At 35.5% G+C, this 21,404-nt stretch overlaps 1 protein-coding gene across 2 annotated transcripts in view; it reads right to left on the bottom strand.

The window, feature by feature from the left end:
- sugt1 (SGT1 homolog, MIS12 kinetochore complex assembly cochaperone) overlaps nucleotides 1-21,404 on the bottom strand; it is a 44,928-nt gene that overhangs the window by 4,586 nt on the left and 18,938 nt on the right. For both annotated transcript variants that reach the window (XM_039745304.1, XM_039745303.1), the window contains exon 11: nucleotides 11,873-11,963. In XM_039745304.1, the coding sequence (XP_039601238.1) occupies nucleotides 11,873-11,963 (91 nt within the window). The remainder of the gene's footprint in view (nucleotides 1-11,872; nucleotides 11,964-21,404) is intronic.

Below are 21,404 nucleotides of genomic sequence, written 5' to 3'. Positions count from 1 at the left end.
AAGAGAAAGCTACAGCTTAAAGAAAGAAAGAAAGAAATTATTCTATAGCCAGAAAAGGAATAAATTGTGATTTTATTTGGACATCAGATTAAATATCAAATTTGGCACAAGTCAAAAATTGCTCACTATCAAAAGCACTCACTGTGAAGCATGGTGGTGGAAACATCATGCTGTGAGGAAGCTTCCTTGAAGCAGGCCATGGAAGGCTTGTGAGATGGAGGTTAAAATAAATACACAAAAATACAGAGAAATTCTGCAGTTTTAAAAATAATGTGACTTGGGAGAAGGTTTGTTTTCCAGCAAAACAACAACCCCAAGCTTAAAGCCAAAGCTACACAGGACTGGCACAAAAATCACAATCTCATTGTCCGGATCCCAATCCATTTGAGAATTTGTGGCTTGACTTGAAAATGGTTGCTCATTCATAGTCCCCAAGAAACCTGACAAAGCTTGACACGTTTTGCAAAGAACAATGGGTAAATCTGTAGTATCCAGATGACTCAAGGCAAGAATGGCAGCAAAAGGTGCATCTAAATGCTGACTTTACGGGGGAGATTACTTATGTGATCACTTCTTTTGTGTTTTACAATTGTAATTTACATCATTTTACAGAAATCTGCTTTCATTTTTGCATTAAGTCTTTTTTATGTAGATCAATGTCAAAAAAGTCCAACTAAATTAAATGTGATTCAAAGCTGAATAATATTAAACTGTGAAACCTTCTAAGGGGTGAATTTTTTTTTTATAAGGATGGTACATATAATTTATTATTTGTCTTTTTTGAGCTTTTTAAAGTCTTACTTTCCCCTTGGGGACAAATAAAGTACTATACACTTACACAAATATGCAGTATCATCATATATGAGGAAATGGTCCTCATTTCAGTGCCCAGTGTCTACAAGCAAGTAGGTAATCCTGGTAGTGTTGAAAAAAGTTTAACTGAATACTTTTAACATTCAATGCCACATATAGGGCTATTAGTAAAAGAAACACCAGGATAACACAGCTAAGCGTTCTCATGGCATCAAAAACTTCTGCTTAGTGTGTGTGGGTGTGTGTGTATTATACAGGGTGGGCCATTTGTATGGATACACCTTAATAAAATGGGAATGGTTGGTGATATTAACTTCCTGTTTGTGGCACATTAATATATGTGAGGGGGGAAACTTTTCAAGATGGGTGGTGACCAAGGTGGCCATTTTGAAGTCAGCCATTTTGGATCCAACTTTTGTTTTTTCAATAGGAAGAGGGTCATGTGACACATCAAACTTATTGGGGTTTCACAAGAAAAATAATGGTGTGCTTGGTTTTAACGTAACTTTATTCTTTCATAAGTTGTTTACAAGTTTCTCTTTGTTTACAGCCATTGACATGTCGCAGAGGTTAACACGTGAGGAGCGAATAGAAATTGTGTAGATGTCTGGTAAACGCAGTAACCGGGTCATTGCAGCAGATTTCAATGCAAGGCACCCTACGAGACCACCCATCTCCCATGCTACAGTTAGCAAACTGCTTGCTAAGTTTAGTGAAACTGGTTCAGTGTTGGATTTGCCAAAATGTGGACGCATGAAAACTGTCACTAATGAAGAAACATCAGTGGGTGTCTATGGCGTTATTTCAGTGCCACTATTCTGAGCACACGTAAAAAATATTGAGCGCACGTAAAAAAAGATTGCAAGTGCAAGTGTTGCATTTTGAAGAGAAATTTATTTTGAGCGTACAAAAGCTGAATTTGAGTGAACAAAATTCAAAGCTGCGTGCAAAAAATGTATTTCAGTGTTTGCGCTTATCCATATACACACACACAATAACACCTCCTCTCGCTCAGTTTTTTCATTTGCGCTTGCTCGCAATGTGTTTGCGCTCACAACATTCTCTGCTGCGAGCTCAACTCTCTGTACACCGTTATAAGTGTGCCACAAAACCAACCAATCACAGACTTGGTTTCAAAAATTCTGATTGGCTCTTACGGTTTTCAATCAGCTGCTGTTCAGTATTCGACGACATAAAAGAGAGCTACTCAAATATAATTTGGAGAGTCAGTTGGCATGGTTGTATAATGCAACTACATTATACTACACCAACGATAGTCTTAACAAATAATATATTTTAAAATAAAATAATTAAAGATATTATCCGCAAATTGGGGTTTAATTGAGTTTAGCTGGATTTAGCTACATTTCGGACTGTTTCCGGAATGCAGCAGCTAGCGAGCTGATTGGAGACCGTAAGAGCCAATCAGAATTTTTGAAACCAAGTCTGTGATTGGTTGGTTTTGTGGCACACTTATAACGGTGTACAGAGAGTTGAGCGCTTGCAGCAGAGAATGTTGTGAGCGCAAGCAACACATTGCGAGCAAGCGCAAATGAAAAAACTGAGCGAGAGGGGGTGCTATTGTGTGTGTGTATATGGATAAGTGCAAACACTGAAATACATTTTTTGCACGCAGCAATGAATTTTGTTCGCTCAAAATAAATTTCTCCTCAAAATGCAACACTTGCACTTGCAATATTTTTTTACGTGCGCTCAGAATAGTGGCACTGAAATAACGCCATAGGTGTCCTAGCTTCATTCAGCAAGAGCCCACAGCATAGCACTCGCCGCATGTCACTGGAGAGTGGCATTAGTCGAACATCCCTTCGGCGGATATTAGCTACTCACAAATGGTACCCTTACAAACTCCAGCTACTGCCGCATCTCAACGAGGATGACCCAGATCGGCGCACTGAATTTGCAGAATGGGCAAAACAAAAATTGGAACAGGACCCTCAGTTTACGCAGAAGATTTTGTTCAGTGATGAGGCAAACTTTTATGTGAATGGTGAAGTTAACAAACAAAACCACCACTATTGGTCTGACACTAACCCACATTGGATAGATCCCTCCAAGACTGTTGGAACAAAAAAATTGATGGTATGGTGTGGTATATGGGGTACAAAGATAGTGGGGCCATTCTTCATCAAAGGAAACCTCAAGGCCACTGGATATGCGAAATTGCTACATGATGATGTGTTTCCCTCTTTATGCACTGAAGCTGGCATGTTCCCTGAGTTTTTCCAGCAAGATAGTGCACCAACACATTATGGGTGTCAGGTCCGAGCATTCCTAGATGAACAGTTTCCTGGAAAGAGGATTGGTCGTCGTGGGCCAGTTGAATGGCCCCCAAGGTCTCCCGATCTGACCCCCTTAGACTTTTATCTTTGGGGTCATCTGAAGGCAATTGTCTATGCTGTGAAGATATGAGATGTGCAGCACCTGAAACTAAGGATCCTGGAAGCCTATGCTAGCATTTCTCCTGCGGTGTTGCTATCAGTGTGTGAAGAGTGGGAGAAGAGGGTTGCATTGACAATCCAACACAATGGGCAGCACATTGAACACATTTTATAAGTGGTGAGAAACTTGTAAATAACTCATGAAAGAATAAAGTTACGTTAAAACCAAACACACCATTGTTTTTCTTGTGAAATTCCCAATAAGTTTGATGTGTCACATGACCCTCTTCCTATTGAAAAAACAAAAGTTGGATCCAAAATGGCCGACTTCAAAATGGCCACCACCCATCTTGAAAAGTTTCCCCCCTCACATATACTAATGTGCCACAAACAGGAAGTTAATATCACCAACCATTCCCATTTTATTAAGGTGTATCCATATAAATGGCCCACCGTGTATATTAAAAATATATATTTTATTTATATATTTTTAATATATAATATACATATACACACAGTACTGTGCAAGTCATCCTAGATTTTTCTAATGTACATTTTGCCTTAAATGTTTTTGGTGTGTATTAGTATGTCGGTTTCCAAACATTTTCCAAAAGTTAAATGTTAATGTAAAATTATTTTTAATTTCATTAAAAGAAAACAGGCCATTTTTCAGATAAAAACTTGATTACATTGTTGGCATACAGCCCAGTAATGGCCAAACAAAGACAAAATCAGGTGCTAATGATAAAAGATATAAAACATTGATGGAAACAAAACCATTAAATGTAACCAAAATGGGTGCAGAAGGAATCAAACTGGGTGAAAGACAACAAAAGAAAATTGTACGGCAGATGTTGCAGTTTAACTTGAAAACATCATTTCTCACGCAATTATAAGACTAAGCATAGCAAAAGAGCACACGGTACCAGAATTAGAAAAGTAACTCCCAAGAAATAATTTCATGGCAGATAAGAATTTAAAGATGTGCTGTCCAAGCTCTTCTAAAGAAGTACAAGTAAACTAGGCAAAGTTGAGAACTAGAATCACAATGATCAGTCAAGGAAACTGAGTGAAGTAGATGAGAGATGCATCAAACTGGTGTCCCTATGAAACTGGAAAAAGTTTAGCACTGGTATAAGCACTGAATGAACATAAAATACTGGACCCAAGTACAACCATCTACAGTGTAAAGAAGTCTTCACAGAAATAGTTTCCATGGGAAAGAAAAAAAAAAAAAAAAAAACTTTCAACTGGATTGGAAATAAAGTTAAGAGATTTACCTATAAACAAGGATTAGGATGCTGAACAATGGCAGCAAGTTTTCTGAACAGATGAAAACTGAAAAAAAGTTAATTTTTGACTGAAAAAAGGTGTCAGTTAGTGAACTGAATTTCGTATAAAGCCACACAACAGTATATCTAAGGTAACTGAATCATTTTTAAAAGTGAAGGGTGGTCACATCAAATATTGCTCTGATTTGGTTTGCTTGAAATCATTTTGCTTTACATACAAAAAGTAAAATGAAAGGCCACATATGGAATTTGTCAAAGTATGACATTATTTCAGTTTCACAGTGGGAAAAGATTTTTACATTGATCAAGCTTGAGTTTTTTTAACTAATGTAATACTGCATAAACCAGAATAAATAAAAAAACATTAAAATTACATCTGGAGAATACATTTACCTCCTCGTGTTAAATCTCCAAATTTTAACTACAGTTTATTTAAAAAAATAAATATGTATCCCTTCATTAACACAATAAATTTAACACATTTATGAGTAAAACCTTTTTTAATCCAATAACAATGGATTCATCAGAACGAAAGACTTGTATCTCCAATAAAAAAATAACAAGTAGTCCTTTAACAGCAATTAATATACTAGAGTTTTCCTGGATATGTATGCATAAGTCTTACATTTAGATTTATCAACTCTGCCAAATCAGACTGTAAGCTCTGGGCCAATTCAGTATAACAGCCTTCATCTTTGATTCATCTGTAAGCTTTGACAAACAAATCTCCAGGCTAGTAAAGTCCAGCTTTTACAAACTAAGGCAAATTTCAAAGTGAAAATCCTTCCTTTCACAGAAGGATTTGACAACAGTGATTCAGGCTTTTATTATGTTTCGGCTTCATTATTACAATTCCTTACATTGTGGCATTGTCCAAATCTGCCCTGTTGCAGCTAGATTTCTGGCCAACACTAGTAGAAGAGAGCATATCTCACCTGTATTGGCCTCCCTCCATTGGCTGCTGGTGAGATTTCAGATTGACTTTAAAGATTTTATTTTTTGTTTATAAGGCATTGCATGACATCACCCCTAAATATATATCTGTGATCTCCTTGATCCTCTCTCGACAACAAAAGTTTTGAGGTCATCTGTTCAATTACTTTGTGCTGTCTGTAGATCATGGCTAAAGTTTAAGGGTGACAGGGCTTTTTCAGTTACTGCTCCAAGACTTGGGACGATCTGCCACTCCATATCAGATCTTCTCCTTCGATTAAGGTTTTTAAGACTCGGTTAAAGACCCACTTTTTCTCCTCTGCCTTCTAGGGTGGGTGAGATATTAAATAGTTTTAATCAATGGTTTTATGAAATTGGTTATTTTATAGTAGCCTTACATATTTCTTTTTACAGCACTTTGGTACAACTTCTGCTGCTTTTAAATGTGCTTTATAAATAAATTTGATTGATTGATTGATTTTTCTTCAAGCAATTCATTAGTAGCTTATTTCCTTTGGTCATTGCTCTGTTGGAAAGTAAATGTTTGCTCTAAACACAGATCCATAACTAACTGAAATACAGTATTCTTTCCTCAATGACTTGGATCTGTACCTAGTGGCAACAAACTCTGTAGTTGATCCTACTGAAAAGCAAACCACAGAGCATGATGTGGCTGCTGCCAACAGCATGCTAGACAGTACAGATGATATCAGCTGGGTATTCGGCTTTATTTGGTTTACACTAAAGATAGTGCTTTACTTTAGAACAAACTGCTCAACTTTAGCCTCATTGTAAGACAAAATTTTATTCCAGTATCTGATTTTGTCACATGGCCTCTAACAAACCTTTCCTTGGAAGTGGCTTTCTTCTAGCAATGATCCTAAAAAGACCAAATATGTGAAGTGCCACAGAGAGGAATGATGTCAACACTGTCTTTCCCCCCATTTCAGCCAAAGAACTCTACAACTCTGGGAGTGTGGTATCAGGCATGTTGATCATTTCTCTGACAAATGCCAAAGATAACGTTTGAGTGTGCTAGAAAACTGAAGCATGGACTCTTTGAGCCAGATAATGCTCCTCATAAATAGGCCAAGCTAACCTAGAGTGACTCAAAGAAAAATGTATGCATGTCTTACAATAACACAATAAAATTTTCTGTCTGAATATTATGCAAAATTTACAACACTCCTGAAAACTGCTATGCACAAGCATCATCCGTTAAACCTGTCTGAAAGAATGGACCAAAATCATTCTTGGACACTCTACAGTAAAAATGTTCATCTATAAAATATTGAATTATGGGGATTGAATGTGTCAGATCAGCTGTAAATGTATGGTATTTCTAAAAGCTTTGCTTTTCTCAGTTTTCTTCTCTCTTTTTTGCCCGTTGACATCGTGCACCAGAAGGTGTGAACTTATTCAGTGCGAGCAGGAACACACAGGTGGCCAGTTGCTTGTGCTATAACACACTTGACTTGGCGGCGATCAACGCACATGTACTGTACAAGGCATGTACGGGGCCACTGAGAAAAGAAGAGTGTTCTTTGCTCACCTTGCAGAGGAACTTTGTTATTGCTTCTTACAAGAAAAGGCGATAGATAAAGCAAAAGAGGATGTAACATCGACAAGCTTCTGTTCCAAGACCGCCACTCCCCCCAGCCCCTTCAGTGTAATAGTAACCACAGCACAGAGAGAAATGTGTACATTGCAACAGGTACACATGTCGTAAATGTAGGAACATTTGAATCTGATGATTGCATATAGCGCAAAACTGACCTCTCTGCACTATTCTTTCCTCTGCATGTCCTGGAGTACATGTGCCACATCTGTGCCACAATGTTTTCTGAAATGTACTATACAGGTCACAAAATGAGTTATTCCAAATATCATATATACCTATGTCTGTTTTTTTGTCAGTGCGGCTTTGACATCATGGACCATTAGGTGCATACTAATTCAGCATGAGTAGGAACGCCTAATAAAACTGAATACGAAAAATCATGTGACAATGCGATATGAATAAGGCAGATTCACCATGCGTTTGTGTGTCAGCTTATATCACTCTAGATCAGAGAATTTCCAGTTCAACTGTCTCAAAACACCACTCACATCTACAGTTATTCCCAGTTTCATACAAAAAGTAACAGTGTCAGATATGAGGGGTGTTGTATCGTGATCGTGACTGAGAGAATAAAAATGAGAAAAAAAAAGAAAAAAAAAACGCTACCTTTTACAAGTATTATGAATTTACACTGGCTGTTAGACACAAATCAAAGGTATGTTTAAATTGTATAATATTAACAATAAGAGCAGCTCACTACTCAAAACAGTAAATTTGCGGGGAAGCTGGTTCCGAACTCACGACCTCTGGATTATAAGTCAGCAGTTCTAACCGCTGCACCAAGGAAGCTGTCGTATTGAATTTGCACCTTTTGTTGACGTGTTTATTTGATATTTGGTCATCAGCCTTCACACATTATACAGTTAATGTCTACATTTTGTCATTTATTACTAAAACATGAAATGCGTTTCTGTTTTAACAATGTGTTTACATAGATTGTTGTAGACACAAAACACACATCAAATTATTTCCCCTTACAATTCTGGGTAGCTCAATCCCAGATAATCAATCAAGGCAGGAACTGGGAGAACTTCTTGACCGTTCTGCAGCAGTAGGGGGATGGTATAGCAGGCTGCTTGGGCTTATCGACACATTTAGAAGACAAAAGACACTGACGGAGAGGTGCAAAGGGATTTAAGGTGGGGCGGATTTACGAGTTTTTTTGTTGGCTCTGGTAATTCTAGTGTTAAAGAAAGCTTATTTCTCCTATGTGATTTACTTACTGCCGTATCACTAAGGGAGGGGTATCGCCATTTTTATATTATATCTATATAGTTTCAGGTTATGTAACATGCCACAATTAGAAAAGCCCTTATTCCAACAAGGGAGCTACCGCCCCCTGCTGGATCCACTGAGATCTTCAGCTTTCTTTATTTTCAGATAATGTGTTCATAAGAATTACTTAGAAAAACACTGAAATCACTTAAGTTTTTATTTATATGACGCCTCCTAATGCACCATTCAACTTGTCTTGTCATCCACTTATGCAAGGCATCAGGCTTTTTGGGGCTCTTCCCTATTTCTGGCTCTAGACTCAAAAACCATTATTCTTAGGACATCTGTATATGATATTTCGTGCAGGAAGTTACACATTTATGATAAAGAGTAAACTAGGACCCTAAGATTTCCACGATGTGGAAAACATGGACGGAATCACGGAATTAACACATAAAAATGGATTTCAGATTTAAAAATGGAAATGTAATAATAATTTAGAGACTGGAGGGGTGACTGTTACAAATCTTCACAATAAACTAAACGATTGAATAATCTGTTGTTCTATCATTCAGGTTTTGTTTTCTAGTTTGTTGATTTTCAAGCAAACGCAGTTCTTGTAGAAATTCAGTCATGCCTCCTATCTGTTTGTGCGCGTGTTTCTTGTATGTTTTCTCATTAAAGCCACAAGAATTAGTCAGCTTCACGAGACAGAAATGTCGAAGCGAGCAGTATCGAAGCAAGCAGTATCAGATAAACTAACTACATCGAAAAAACTAAGAAACATGAGCTTAACTGTAAAATTAAGGGTACAATATCCCGGCGACTTTTACAAATATGTACAACTTTTCTGCCAGTTTTGCCAGCATACCATAGATTGGACATGAAAATATACTTGCAAAGACCATGTCAAATCTAAAACCCATCTCAAAAACAAGGAGAAATAAAGATCAAAATTGTTCCCTTTCAGACGCCAATTTGTGGAGGACTTTCTGGGCATGCAAGTCAGACATACTGCTCAAAAAAATGACTTAAGATGCACCCTTTCTTTATTAAGCATTGTAAACAAGAAGGTGCACTGCCAGAAAATGAGAGCAGTCTTCGTCAAACTCATCTGCCCCATGTCTTTCAACTACATATGGACGTCGTTCTTCGAAAGATTCGTGGCAATAAAATTTATGTTGCAGTTGATGAAACCACAGATAGCCAAGACCACATAGTTCTCAACATAGTGATAGGTGAGTAAATATTTAGCTGTATAGTAATTCTTTATGTAGGCAGTTCTAATTGTACATGAAATTATATTTAACCAGCATTAAGTCTTTCCCACAGAAAAATGTTTCTTGTGAACGGCACTGGTTGTTAATGGGTTCCCTTTTAAAAATTAACAATGTTTCTGGGTTTAATAAATATTTTGCCTCGCGATGACATGGCATGCAAGGTCCACATTTCACTCTTCCATTATAAACTCAGCACCTACAAACCTGGGCAAAAGAGCAGGCTTCTCCTCAGATGCAACAAGCCCTTAAAGGCTGGTCTATTTTCTGTTTTATTCTCGGATTTAGCATCATGCAGATCAGTTTGTTTTAGCTTTGTAATTAATTATTTTAAGATATACAGTAGATGAATCAACAGATGTAAAGATGCACATTTTCAATCTGTAAACATTTAAGGTTTAACATCATTATGAATAATTTACATAATTACAATTACAGGTACTGAAGAGAAATTTTTGATCATTTTACCCAGACAAAATCTCTCCAGTTCAGTTAAATTTGATGGCTGCCGAGCATGAACAGCCTGCTTCAAATCCCCTCATAGATTTTCAATGATATTCCAGTCAGGGGATTGTGACAACCATTCCAGAAAACTGTACTTCTCCCTCTGCATGAATGCCTTTGTAGATTTCGAACTGTGTTTTGGGTCATTGCCTTGTTGGAATATCCAACACTTGTGTAACTTCTACTTTGTGACTGATGCTTGAACATTATCCTGAAGAATTTGTTGATATTGGGTTAAATTCATCAGACCCTCAACTTTAACAAGTCCTTACAAAACTTAAAAAAATTGAGATGGGTAACATAGGCATGTGGAGATAATGCTAATTTGAGGTTGCCGGGCAAAATTTGATAATATATTTGATATTTTCTTTACCGGTGGTCCTAGCCCTCTAACAGCCACTCCCAGAGGGCTAAAAATGACAAATTTCAAACACAAGTATATGAGATATCATTTTACACTATTTCTACGCCAATGATGACAGATGTGATGTTATTTTTGATTCTTCATTATGAATCTAGCTATCTATAGCCCTATATTAGAGGCTGAAAAATTACTATCGAGAATACTTAAGACTTAAACATTTAAATGAAATCAAACATTTTAGTATTTCAAATATGTGACGAAACAATTCTTGTTTATTTTGTACTTCTACTTCATGAAGTAAATCACCACATTTCTTATGAACACCTTGCATTATGGCAGCTTACACTAACTCAGACTTTTGCATTTTTCTAAGAGCACTATCAAAGTGTTAGTGGATCGGAGCAGATCAACATAATAGCAGTTAATTAGCAGCAAAAATGTTTTACTAATTAAGAAAATGGTTAGAATGGAAATGTGCAGCCACTGTGGATCTTCAGGATCACAGTTGGATACCCCTGCTACCAGCTTTTACATGTACATAGAGGACTCCATACACTCTGGCCGCATAACATTCTAGAACAGAACCTGTTCAGCTTAGCAGTATTACATGGACACGGCTCCCTTCTATTTTAAAGCATACATTAATACATAATGTGCCTTAGAAACAGAAAATGAACTATTAAATAACTTGGCCATCCTGCTTAGACACATTTCTCCCTCTTTTTCCATTCTTGCAAAAGGTACAAAACTATTAGCATTCAAAAACACTAGTTCCAGAGACAGCTTTTATCAAACAGGTCATTCATTATGTTACTACACAGCATGACTTCCCTTTGTGATTATATCTGAAAATGTACTTATTGCCAATTTTTGAATGTTGTTGGTGTTATACTATTGCCACTTGTTTCAGGTAGATATGGAAGTAAGAATATGAAGCTAATGTATCGTATAGCAGGCTTCCAAAACTAAGAATTAAGCTCCCAGATGTTTTTGAGAGAAGAGCTAACCAGCCAATGACATCTTGATTAGTGGGGTGGGGATGGAAATAAATATGGTTACACTTTTTAACAGGAAAACAACTGTGTGAAAATTACTTACATATCAACCTAAAAGCATAAAGGGGAGTCTGAGAACAATGAAATTAATATACATTTAACCTTTAATGTACACATATAATTTTTAAAACAGACTAAATTATCCAGCCAGCCATCCACTAAAGACAGCACAAGGCAAGAGAAGATGCTAGTAAACCCAATAACATCTTTATGATGTGCCTTGGAAGAAGAAGAAAAAAAATAAAGAAAACCATATGCAGACACAGATGTCAACTCCAGACAATAACCACCCATTCATATTATACATATTTAGGAATAATCAAAGCTAAGGATGAACAAAACATGTAAGTACTAGGTTTTAAAGTCTGGAAAATAAAACTGTAATTGCTTAAGGCTAACCTGGTGTGAAATATTTCAGATTTGGGGGAGCACCTTCTCCTTCCAGCGTCTCCCATCTCACTGCTTCTGTCTTCTTCATTTTAATTTCAATCTAAAAGGTATGTATAAAGTATGTAAAATAAGGAAATAACCACATTTGAAAATTAAACATATATAAAATATTTGAATTGTAAGTGTGTATACAACACTATGTTACCTTAATCACAAATTTACGGTGAGTTTTTGATTTGTGGTTTTGATTGACAACTAACACAAATGTTTCTTAATTAATTCTTTATGTAGTAAAATGTATCAAATTTAAGTAAAACTGTTGCTTCTGATAAATGATTTTATTTTATTCAACTGTGGATATATTTTGTGCAATCAGATGTCATAAAAATAAGTATCATAATGTATCTACCCACTCATTATCTTACCTATCACCCAAATCTTTATTGTGAGTAGCCAATCCCAAACTCTTGAAGACTTTTTAAACTCCCAATCTTTTTATTTAGGAGTCATCAAGATATGAAGTTGTTCTTTACCATAAACAACATAAAATGGGCTAACCATTATGCATATTTGTTTCATTATTTAACCTGTTTACATAGAATTGTTATTCTCTGTACACTAATGAATGCTGAGTGATACAATTAATTAACAGCATATCCACCCATTTTATTGCCAACTTTGGTTCTTTTCTGTATTAAGTTTTTTATAAATTGGGTGAATGGAGGATTTCCATAACCACACCAGCACTTATTTTATAGTTTTTCAAATAGCTCTGTAAAAAACATTTTAATCCCACTTAAAAAAGCAACCTGTATATATCTCAATACATGCTAGAATGTTTCAACAACATGAAGCTAGAATTGAGCCAGTCTAACATGGGGAGCCCTTCAGCCCACTGAACAAACAGGCCATTGTTAAGGCTGACCCCTAGACTGCCTGAAGGCTAGCTAAAGCAAAGCTAAAATCTTGCTAATAACTCTATAAGCAAAATCACATTTCCTTCTGCCGCAAGTAACAAAACACACAAGTGGAAATATTTTTACATGTATTTTTAAATGTCAATGTGCTAGCACAGCAGATGTTTTTCTATACTGTATTTTTGAAAAATATATTGATATAAGAAAATTGGAAATAGTAAATTTTAACAAAAATGGAAACTTTTGCACATCCTTAATGATCAACTAAAAAGTACCACAAATATAACGCAAATTTAGTAAAATTTAAAAAGGAAAAAAACAATGCAGGGCTTGATATACTGTTTAACAATAGCCATGGGCATTTAGATTAAAATGGACACAAAAAGATCTCCAAATTTATTTGCCAAGAGGACTGCACTGAAAGCAAGTACAGTAATCAACAAATAATCTTACCAGCATAAGCATTAGAAGCAACTATCATCACAAATTCAGAACACTCTTCAGATTGGCTGGCAAATCCAAAATAGGGCCCTGCAATGCCTTAAAGGTTCACACTGACATTTCAAAGCATCCATCACTTACTATAGTATTGTCTCAGCAATTGGTGGAATGGAGAGATGCTTGGGGATTTAAAATAAATAGCTGCTGTACCCATATACTGCAAAAACCGTCAGCGGGGTGGGAAGGCACAGAGGGAATTTTAGCTCAGGAGTTAGCTTTGTTGCATTACAGATTGCTGCAACTCATTTTGCAGTTATTCACTAATATTATGTTGACTCAAATTGATCCATTCAAAGATCATGTAATTTGCAACAATTTTAAAATACAATTTTGACCCAAAACTCTAATATTAGATCTGGATTGTCATAAAATGGATTTAAATAAACATCTACCAACAGGAAACTAAAAGTTATTACTTTTACTCACTTAAAAAATGGCATCCTCATTTGTTCTCCTTCTACCATCTTCTGAGGAAGAGAGGTTAGGAGAACACACTGATACAGTGCATTGCCGCACCCACCACATGACAAACCAACTCAGGATCCAGATTAGGACCTGAGTGCAGCCATGCAACGGGTGATACCTCAGCACCACACTAGTTCGGATGGAGTGAAACAGTGTGAGTTTTTTTTTTTATGGTGGCGGAAGTGAAAATTCTGAGCAATAAGAAAAGAAAAAAAAAAAAAAAAACTACATTGTTGTGTTTTCATCATGACTTTGCCATAGCGCATATTTTGACTTTTCTTATCATGAGCATAGATGACATGCTGTAAAAGAGTGTAACATGCTGAGTGTTAATTGGTATTGCAAGCTTGTAGTGATATACCTGTAGTAAGACATTGGCACTGGCTTTTAAAAATGTAAGGCACTGCATGATATAAAGTGTTATTAGTTTACTTCAGATTTATTATCTTGTGTACAGAATACAATTACTATACATTACTATTTGCCTGCAAAAAGTGCTTGAAGTGGAAACAATTTTTATTTTTGAAAGCATGTTTATGATTAAAAATCTTTGTTTACACCTAGATCAACGAAATACAGTAAAGCATAAAAAGTTTTTCTTTTGTGCCCCAGTCTGTCAACTATCATTGTTCTAAGTTTGGATCCCATAGCATTGCCAAGTTATTATTTGGCAGAAGATGCTCCCCTTTTTAGAAACAGTGTCCCTTTTGAAAACATTCAGTGTCTTGCACCTAAACAATCTCAAAACAATACTGCAGCTGCAGTTATGCATTTTTAATTGTTTTACTTAGTGAGAAGTCAAGCAAAATTACACATTTTATTGGCTAACTAAAAAGATTACAATATGCAACTCAGGCCCCTTCTTCAGGCAAGATGCAATTAAACACAGTATATCTCTATATCTATATATATATATATATATATATATATATATATACACACACAGTACAGGCCAAAAGTTTGGACACACTTCCTCACTCAATGTGTTTTCTTTATTTTCATGACCATTTACATTGGTAGATTCTCATTGAATATAATATATATACATATATATATATATATATATAAAATATATAAATAAAATAAATATATATATATATATATATATATATATATATATATATATCAAATATATAAATAAAATAAATATATATATATATATATATATAAAATATATATATATATAAAATATATATATATAAAATATATATTATATATAAAATATACGAGTACTACAGTCGTCTGCTAGGGTTGAACAACTGGCTACAGGGTTTCTGCAAGAAGAAGGATATCGGCTTCATCAACAATTGGAATCTCTTTTTGGAAAGGCCGCGTCTCTTCAAGCGCAATCAATCAATCAATCAACATTTATTTATATAGCACATATTCATACAAAAAAATGTAGCTCAAAGTGCTTTACAAAATGAATAGAGAAATAGAAGACACAATAAAAGATAAACATAAGTCAACATTAATTAACATAGAATAAGAGTAAGGTCCGATGGCCAGGGTGGACAGAAAAAACAAAAAAAACTCCAAAGGCTGGAGAAAAAAATAAATTGATTTGAACAGTTTCGGCGCCCGGGTCCTCTCCGAAAACATATCGAAGGTAATTCGTTTTTCTTGACTATCTGTCTCTGCTCTTAACCCCTTCGAAATAATACTGCTATGCCAGGACATGATGAATGTTTAATAGAGTCTTCCGTTAAAGTTCACACCATTAATACCGTAATAAGCAATCTCAATGCACGTAGAAAACCTAGGAAATACGGCATAAACTCCAATAATCTAATTAAAATCACTATTTTAGAGGAACAATGTATTAAAACTATAAAACAGATCACAGATTAAACAAAAATATACACAGAGCGCTAATAATAATTTAGTTCCTATTCCAAATAACAATAACGCACATAGTACTCATCTCTGCACCTCCGAAACATTAAATATGGCACTATTAAATGTCAGAGCTTTAACTAACAAAACGTTTTTATCAACGATCTTATTAGTGATAAAAATAGATCTTATTGCACTAAATGAAACATGGCTGAATTCAGATGCGCGTCAGTTTTAATCGAATCTGCGCCTCCGGATTACAGTTTTACTCATGCAAACCGCCAGGGAAAAGGGGCGGATTGGCTAACATTTACTCGAGCGATTAAAATGTAAAGATGTCAGTTTTGGTAAGTTCAAGTCCTTTGAGTATCTCGCCGTTGTTATTCATGGAGATTCTCAAGTTCTAATACTATCCGTGTATAGACCTCCTAAATATAAGCGCGTTTTTTGAGGAATTCTCTGACTTAATGTCAATTTTAATTACTAACTATGACACACTCCTAATAGTTGGCGACTTTAATTTTCATATAGATAATCAGTGTGATCTAAAAGTAAAAGAATTTATGAACCTCCTGGATTCTTTTGATTTGAGACAACTCATAAATCAGCCTACACATAAAGCAGGTCATACATTAGACTTAGTGATTACTAAAGGACTGAAAGTTGATATAAAACAGATCATTGATATTGGTCTATCAGACCATTTTCTTCTACTTTTTAATATAGAAATAATGATAAAAACACTCATGAGAAGCATATTGTTAAAAACGCTTCTTTGATTCGCAGCAGCTTTAAAACTTACAAACATTTTAAGCAATCAGTCCGTTTATAGTGCCAGCTATAATAGCGAGGACAATGTAAATAGTAAGGTGGAAAGATTTAATTCTAAAGTGAGAGCTGCTGTTGACATAGTTGCACCTGAAAAGACAGTGAAAAAATCTTCTAGCATTGGTATACCATGGAAGACCCAAAGAGTGTCTGATTTAAAGAGAACATGCCGTAGAGCTGAGCGTCAATGGAGGAAGACTAAACTTACTATCCACCACGAAATATTAAAAGTCAAAATAACAGAATACAATAACACTGTCCGTCTTGAGAGACGCTGCTATTTCTCCAAGATTATAAATAACAATGCTAGTAATCCTAGAGTCTTATTTTCAACAATTGATCGCCTACTAAACCCAGGTAGCTCAAAGGAATGCCTCCTAAGTGCTTCCAGTGAAACCTGTGAGGCTGTCGCTGTATTTTCAATCAAAAATGAATGATATTAGAAATAACATAGTATATCTCCCCAACACTAAGGATCCCCTCAAACCCCAACATCCTGTTATAAACAAATTAAACTCTTTCACTAGGATAGATTTACCTGATTTACAAAAAATAATATCTCAATTAAAACCCTCCACCTCGTCCTTGACCCGATACCAACAAGGTTTTTCAAAGAAGTATCAGGCGTGCTAATTGATAATGTTCTTGACATAGTAAATTCGTCACTAGATACTGGGGTCTTCCCAGACTGTCTTAAGACTGCTGTAGTTAAACCCCTACTTAAGAAACATAATCTTGACCCCTCGCTCTTGAAAATTTTAGACCCATCTCTAACCTGCCTTCTTAAGTAAAGTTCTAGAGAAGGCAGTCATTATGCAGTTAAATGACCACCTAAATAAACATGCTATTCTTGATAAATTTCAGTCAGGTTTTAGAACAAATCACAGCACAGAAACTGCACTCGTTAAAGTAGTAAATGACTTGCGGGTAAATGCAGACAGAGGCCATTTATCTGTTCTCATCCTCTTAGATCTGAGTGCTGCATTTGACACCATTGATCACAACATTCTTAGAAATCGCCTTAGTCAATGGGTGGGCCTCTCTGGCAGTGTCTTAAATTGGTTTGAATCCTACCTGACAGGGAGAAAATATTTTGTTAGTTGTGGGAATTACAACTCGAAGACACATGATATCCAATATGGTGTTCCACAAGGCTCTATCCTGGGTCCGCTGTTATTCTCAATCTACATGCTTCCGTTAGGTCAGATTATCTCAGGGCACAACGTGAGCTACCACAGCTATGCTGATGACACACAGCTGTACTTATCAATAGCACCTGATGACCCTGATTCTATTGATTCACTAACACAATGTCTGACTAGTATCTCAGAATGGATGAATAGTAATTTTCTCAAGTTAAATAAAGAGAAAACTGAAATTTTAGTGATCAGCAATAATGGATACAATGAGGCTATTAGAAATAAACTGGATACATTAGGATTAAAAGTCAAGACGGAGGTAAAAAGCTTAGGGGTGATTGTTGACTGTAATCTGAATTTTAAATCACATATTAATCAGATCATTAGGACAGCATTTTTCACTTAAGAAACATAAGTAAAGTTAGACCTCTTATATCACTGAAAGATGCTGAGAAATTAGTTCACGCGCGTTTGTTTTCAGTCGACTAGATTACTGTAATGCACTCCTCTCAGGACTACCCAAAAAGATATAAATCGTTTGCAACGAGTGCAGAATGCAGCTGCTAGAATCCTAACTAGGAAAAGAAAATCAGAACACATCACACCAGTTTTGATGTCACTACACTGGTTACCTGTGTCATTCAGAATTGACTTTAAAATTCTGCTTATGGTTTATAAAGCCTTAAATAATCTGCCCCATCTTATATATGGAATGTCTGACACCTTATATTCCAAATCGTAACCTCAGATCCTCAAATGAGTGTCTCCTTAGAATTCCAAGAACAAAACTTAAAAGAAGTGGTGAGGCGGCCTTCTGCTGTTATGCACCTAAAATCTGGAATAGCCTGCCAATAGGAATTCGCCAGGCTGATACAGTAGAGCACTTTAAAACACTGCTGAAAACACATTACTTTAACATGGCCTTTTATAACTTCATTTTAATCGTAATTTAACTTAATCCTGATACTCTGTATGTTCAATTCATCATAACAACTATTCATGGTGGCTCTAAAATCGGTACTGACCCCTACTCTCTTTTCTGTTTCTTTTTCCGGTTTCTTTGTGGTGGTGGCCTGCGCCACCTCCACCTACTCAAAGCTTCATGATGCTCCAACAATGATGGACGGATTAAAAGGAAGAAGTCTACGTGACCATCATCATCATCAAGCCCTTCCGTGAGAACCCTAAATCCAAAGAGGACTGTTTCATTTATGTTAGGTAGAATGCCCAGAGGGACTGGGGGTCTCATGGTCTGGAATCCCTACAGATTTTATTTTTCTCCAGCCGTCTGGAGTTTTTGTTTTTCTGTCCCCTGGCCATTGAACCTTACTCTTATTCGATGTTAATGTTGATTTATTTTTTATAATTATGTCTTTCATTTTTCTATTCTTTAATATGTAAAGCACTTTGAGCTACTGTTTGTATGAAAATGTGCTATATAAATAAATGTTGTTGTTGTTGTTATATATATATATATAATATATATATATATATATATATATATATAAATATATATATATATATATATATATATATATATATATATATATATATATATATATAATATATATATATATATATATATAAATATATATATATATATATATATATATATATATATATATATATATATATATATATATATATATATATATATATATATATATAATATATATATATATATATATATATATATATATATATATATATATATATATATATATAAATATATATATATATATATATATATATATATATATATATATATATATACACATATATATATATATATATATATATATATACACATATATATATATATATATATATATATATACATATATATATATATATATATATATATATATATATATATATATATATATATATATATATATACACATATATATATATATATATATATACACATATATATATATATATATATATATATATATATATATATATATATATATATATATATATATATATACATATATATATATATATATATATATATATATATATATATATATATATATATATATATATATATATATATATACACATACATACATACATACAGTGGTACCTTGGTATACGTCTGCTTTGGAATAAGTCCAACTTGTTATACGTCCTGTTTGGACACGAAAAATTTTGCTTGGTATACAGTAATCCCTCGCTATATCGCGCTTGGACTTTCGCGGCTTCACTCTATCGTGGATTTTAAATTTAAGCATATCTAAATATATATCACGGATTTTTCACTGGTTCGCGGCTTTCTGTGGACAATGGGTCTTTTAATTTATGGTACATGCTTCCTCAGTTTGTTTGCCCAGTTGATTTCATACAAGGGACGCTATTGGCAGATGGCTTAGAAGCTACCCAATCAGAGCATGTATTACATATTAACTAAAACTCCTCAATGCTATAAGAAATGCTTCCCGCACGGTGCTTGATTGTTTGCTTCTCTCTATCTCTCGCACACTCTCTGCCTGACAGAAAGGGTGTGAGCAGAGGGGCTGTTTGCACAGAGGTTGTTTGCCTAGAAGATACGGATGCTCCTCTACAAAATGCCGCTTTATCGCGGTGCTTCTGCATACTTAAAAGCACGTATTGATTTTTTGATTGTTTGCTTTTCTTAGCGAGCCTCTCTCTGACATTCTCTGCTCCTGACGGCGCTCATTTGAAGAGAAGATATGTTTGCATTCTTTTAATTGTGAGAAAGAACTGCCATCTCAGTCTTGTCATGGAGCACAGTTTAAACTTTTGACTAAAGGGTGTTATTTCATGTCTAGAGGGCTCTAATAATGTTAACAGCGTGGGAGAGTTTATAAGGGCTTAAAATATATAAAAATAACCATACAAACATTTGGTTTCTACTTCGCGGATTTTCACCTATCGCGGTGGGATCTGGAACGCAACCCCTGCGATCGAAGAGGGATTACTGTACGACCTTTGTTTGGAATACGACTCGCGTGCTAACCTTGTTTACCTCTCTCGAGACAAAGCCACGACTCCCCACGAGCGTTAGTGCGCCAGTTGCCATCATTCAGTGAACAACCCGCGCTATAACTCTCTTTGAACTTTCACGTGTGTGATATAGCGGTTCCACAGCTCCTGTCAAAGTCCAGCTTTAAAATAAATAATCACCGCGCTCGCAGCTTGGTGAGGGGGCGTGGTGGTTATGTGGCTGAAGGTTGTCAGGGCGATTCGCAATGTGGGTGTTTCTCACCAAAGTGCACTTGTGAGGGACCGTCTGCATTCATGATTGTTCCTGGGGCTGCTTATCTTGATAAACAGAAGTGTGAGTCAGCTAGAAGGGCAGTAAAAAGAAAGAACGGACGAGAGGGTGAGTGAGTGAGAGAGAGAGGGCTGCTTATCTTAACAGAAGCGCGGGTTGGCTTGAAGGAGAGTAAAAAGAAAGAAGCAGGAGGGGCCGCCAGGTAAAACGGCACCGGGCTGCTTCTTTTTTTTTATTTTTAAAGAATGCTTCCTGATGTATTTTAACTTCTTTAACTTTAACTTAACTTTTTTCTATTGTTTTTAACCTCCACGTTTCACTTCTGATTTTATGGATTATTTATTGGAACTTTGGAGACTGCACTTTAATTTGAACACCTTGATTTGTTAATTGTTTTAATAAAAGCAATTTGCACTTTTTCACCATCCCCTTGATTTACCGATGAGGTTAGCAGTGAGGCACATTTCCGACGATGTAGGGTTCAAGGGCTCCCCGGCAGCAGATGGGAGCATACAGCAAACCTGCATCGTCACAATGTGATTTTGTGTTTTTTTCATGTAAATTTGAATTGATTGTTGAAAAGTATGAAGGTGGCATGCGTATCCGGGACA

This window comes from Polypterus senegalus, chromosome 2 (genome assembly GCF_016835505.1).
Source record: "Polypterus senegalus isolate Bchr_013 chromosome 2, ASM1683550v1, whole genome shotgun sequence".
In the NCBI taxonomy this organism is placed as follows: Eukaryota; Metazoa; Chordata; class Cladistia; order Polypteriformes; family Polypteridae; genus Polypterus; species Polypterus senegalus.
The sequence above is the reverse complement of the archived record's forward strand: the minus strand, read 5'-3'. Positions and strand labels throughout refer to the sequence as shown.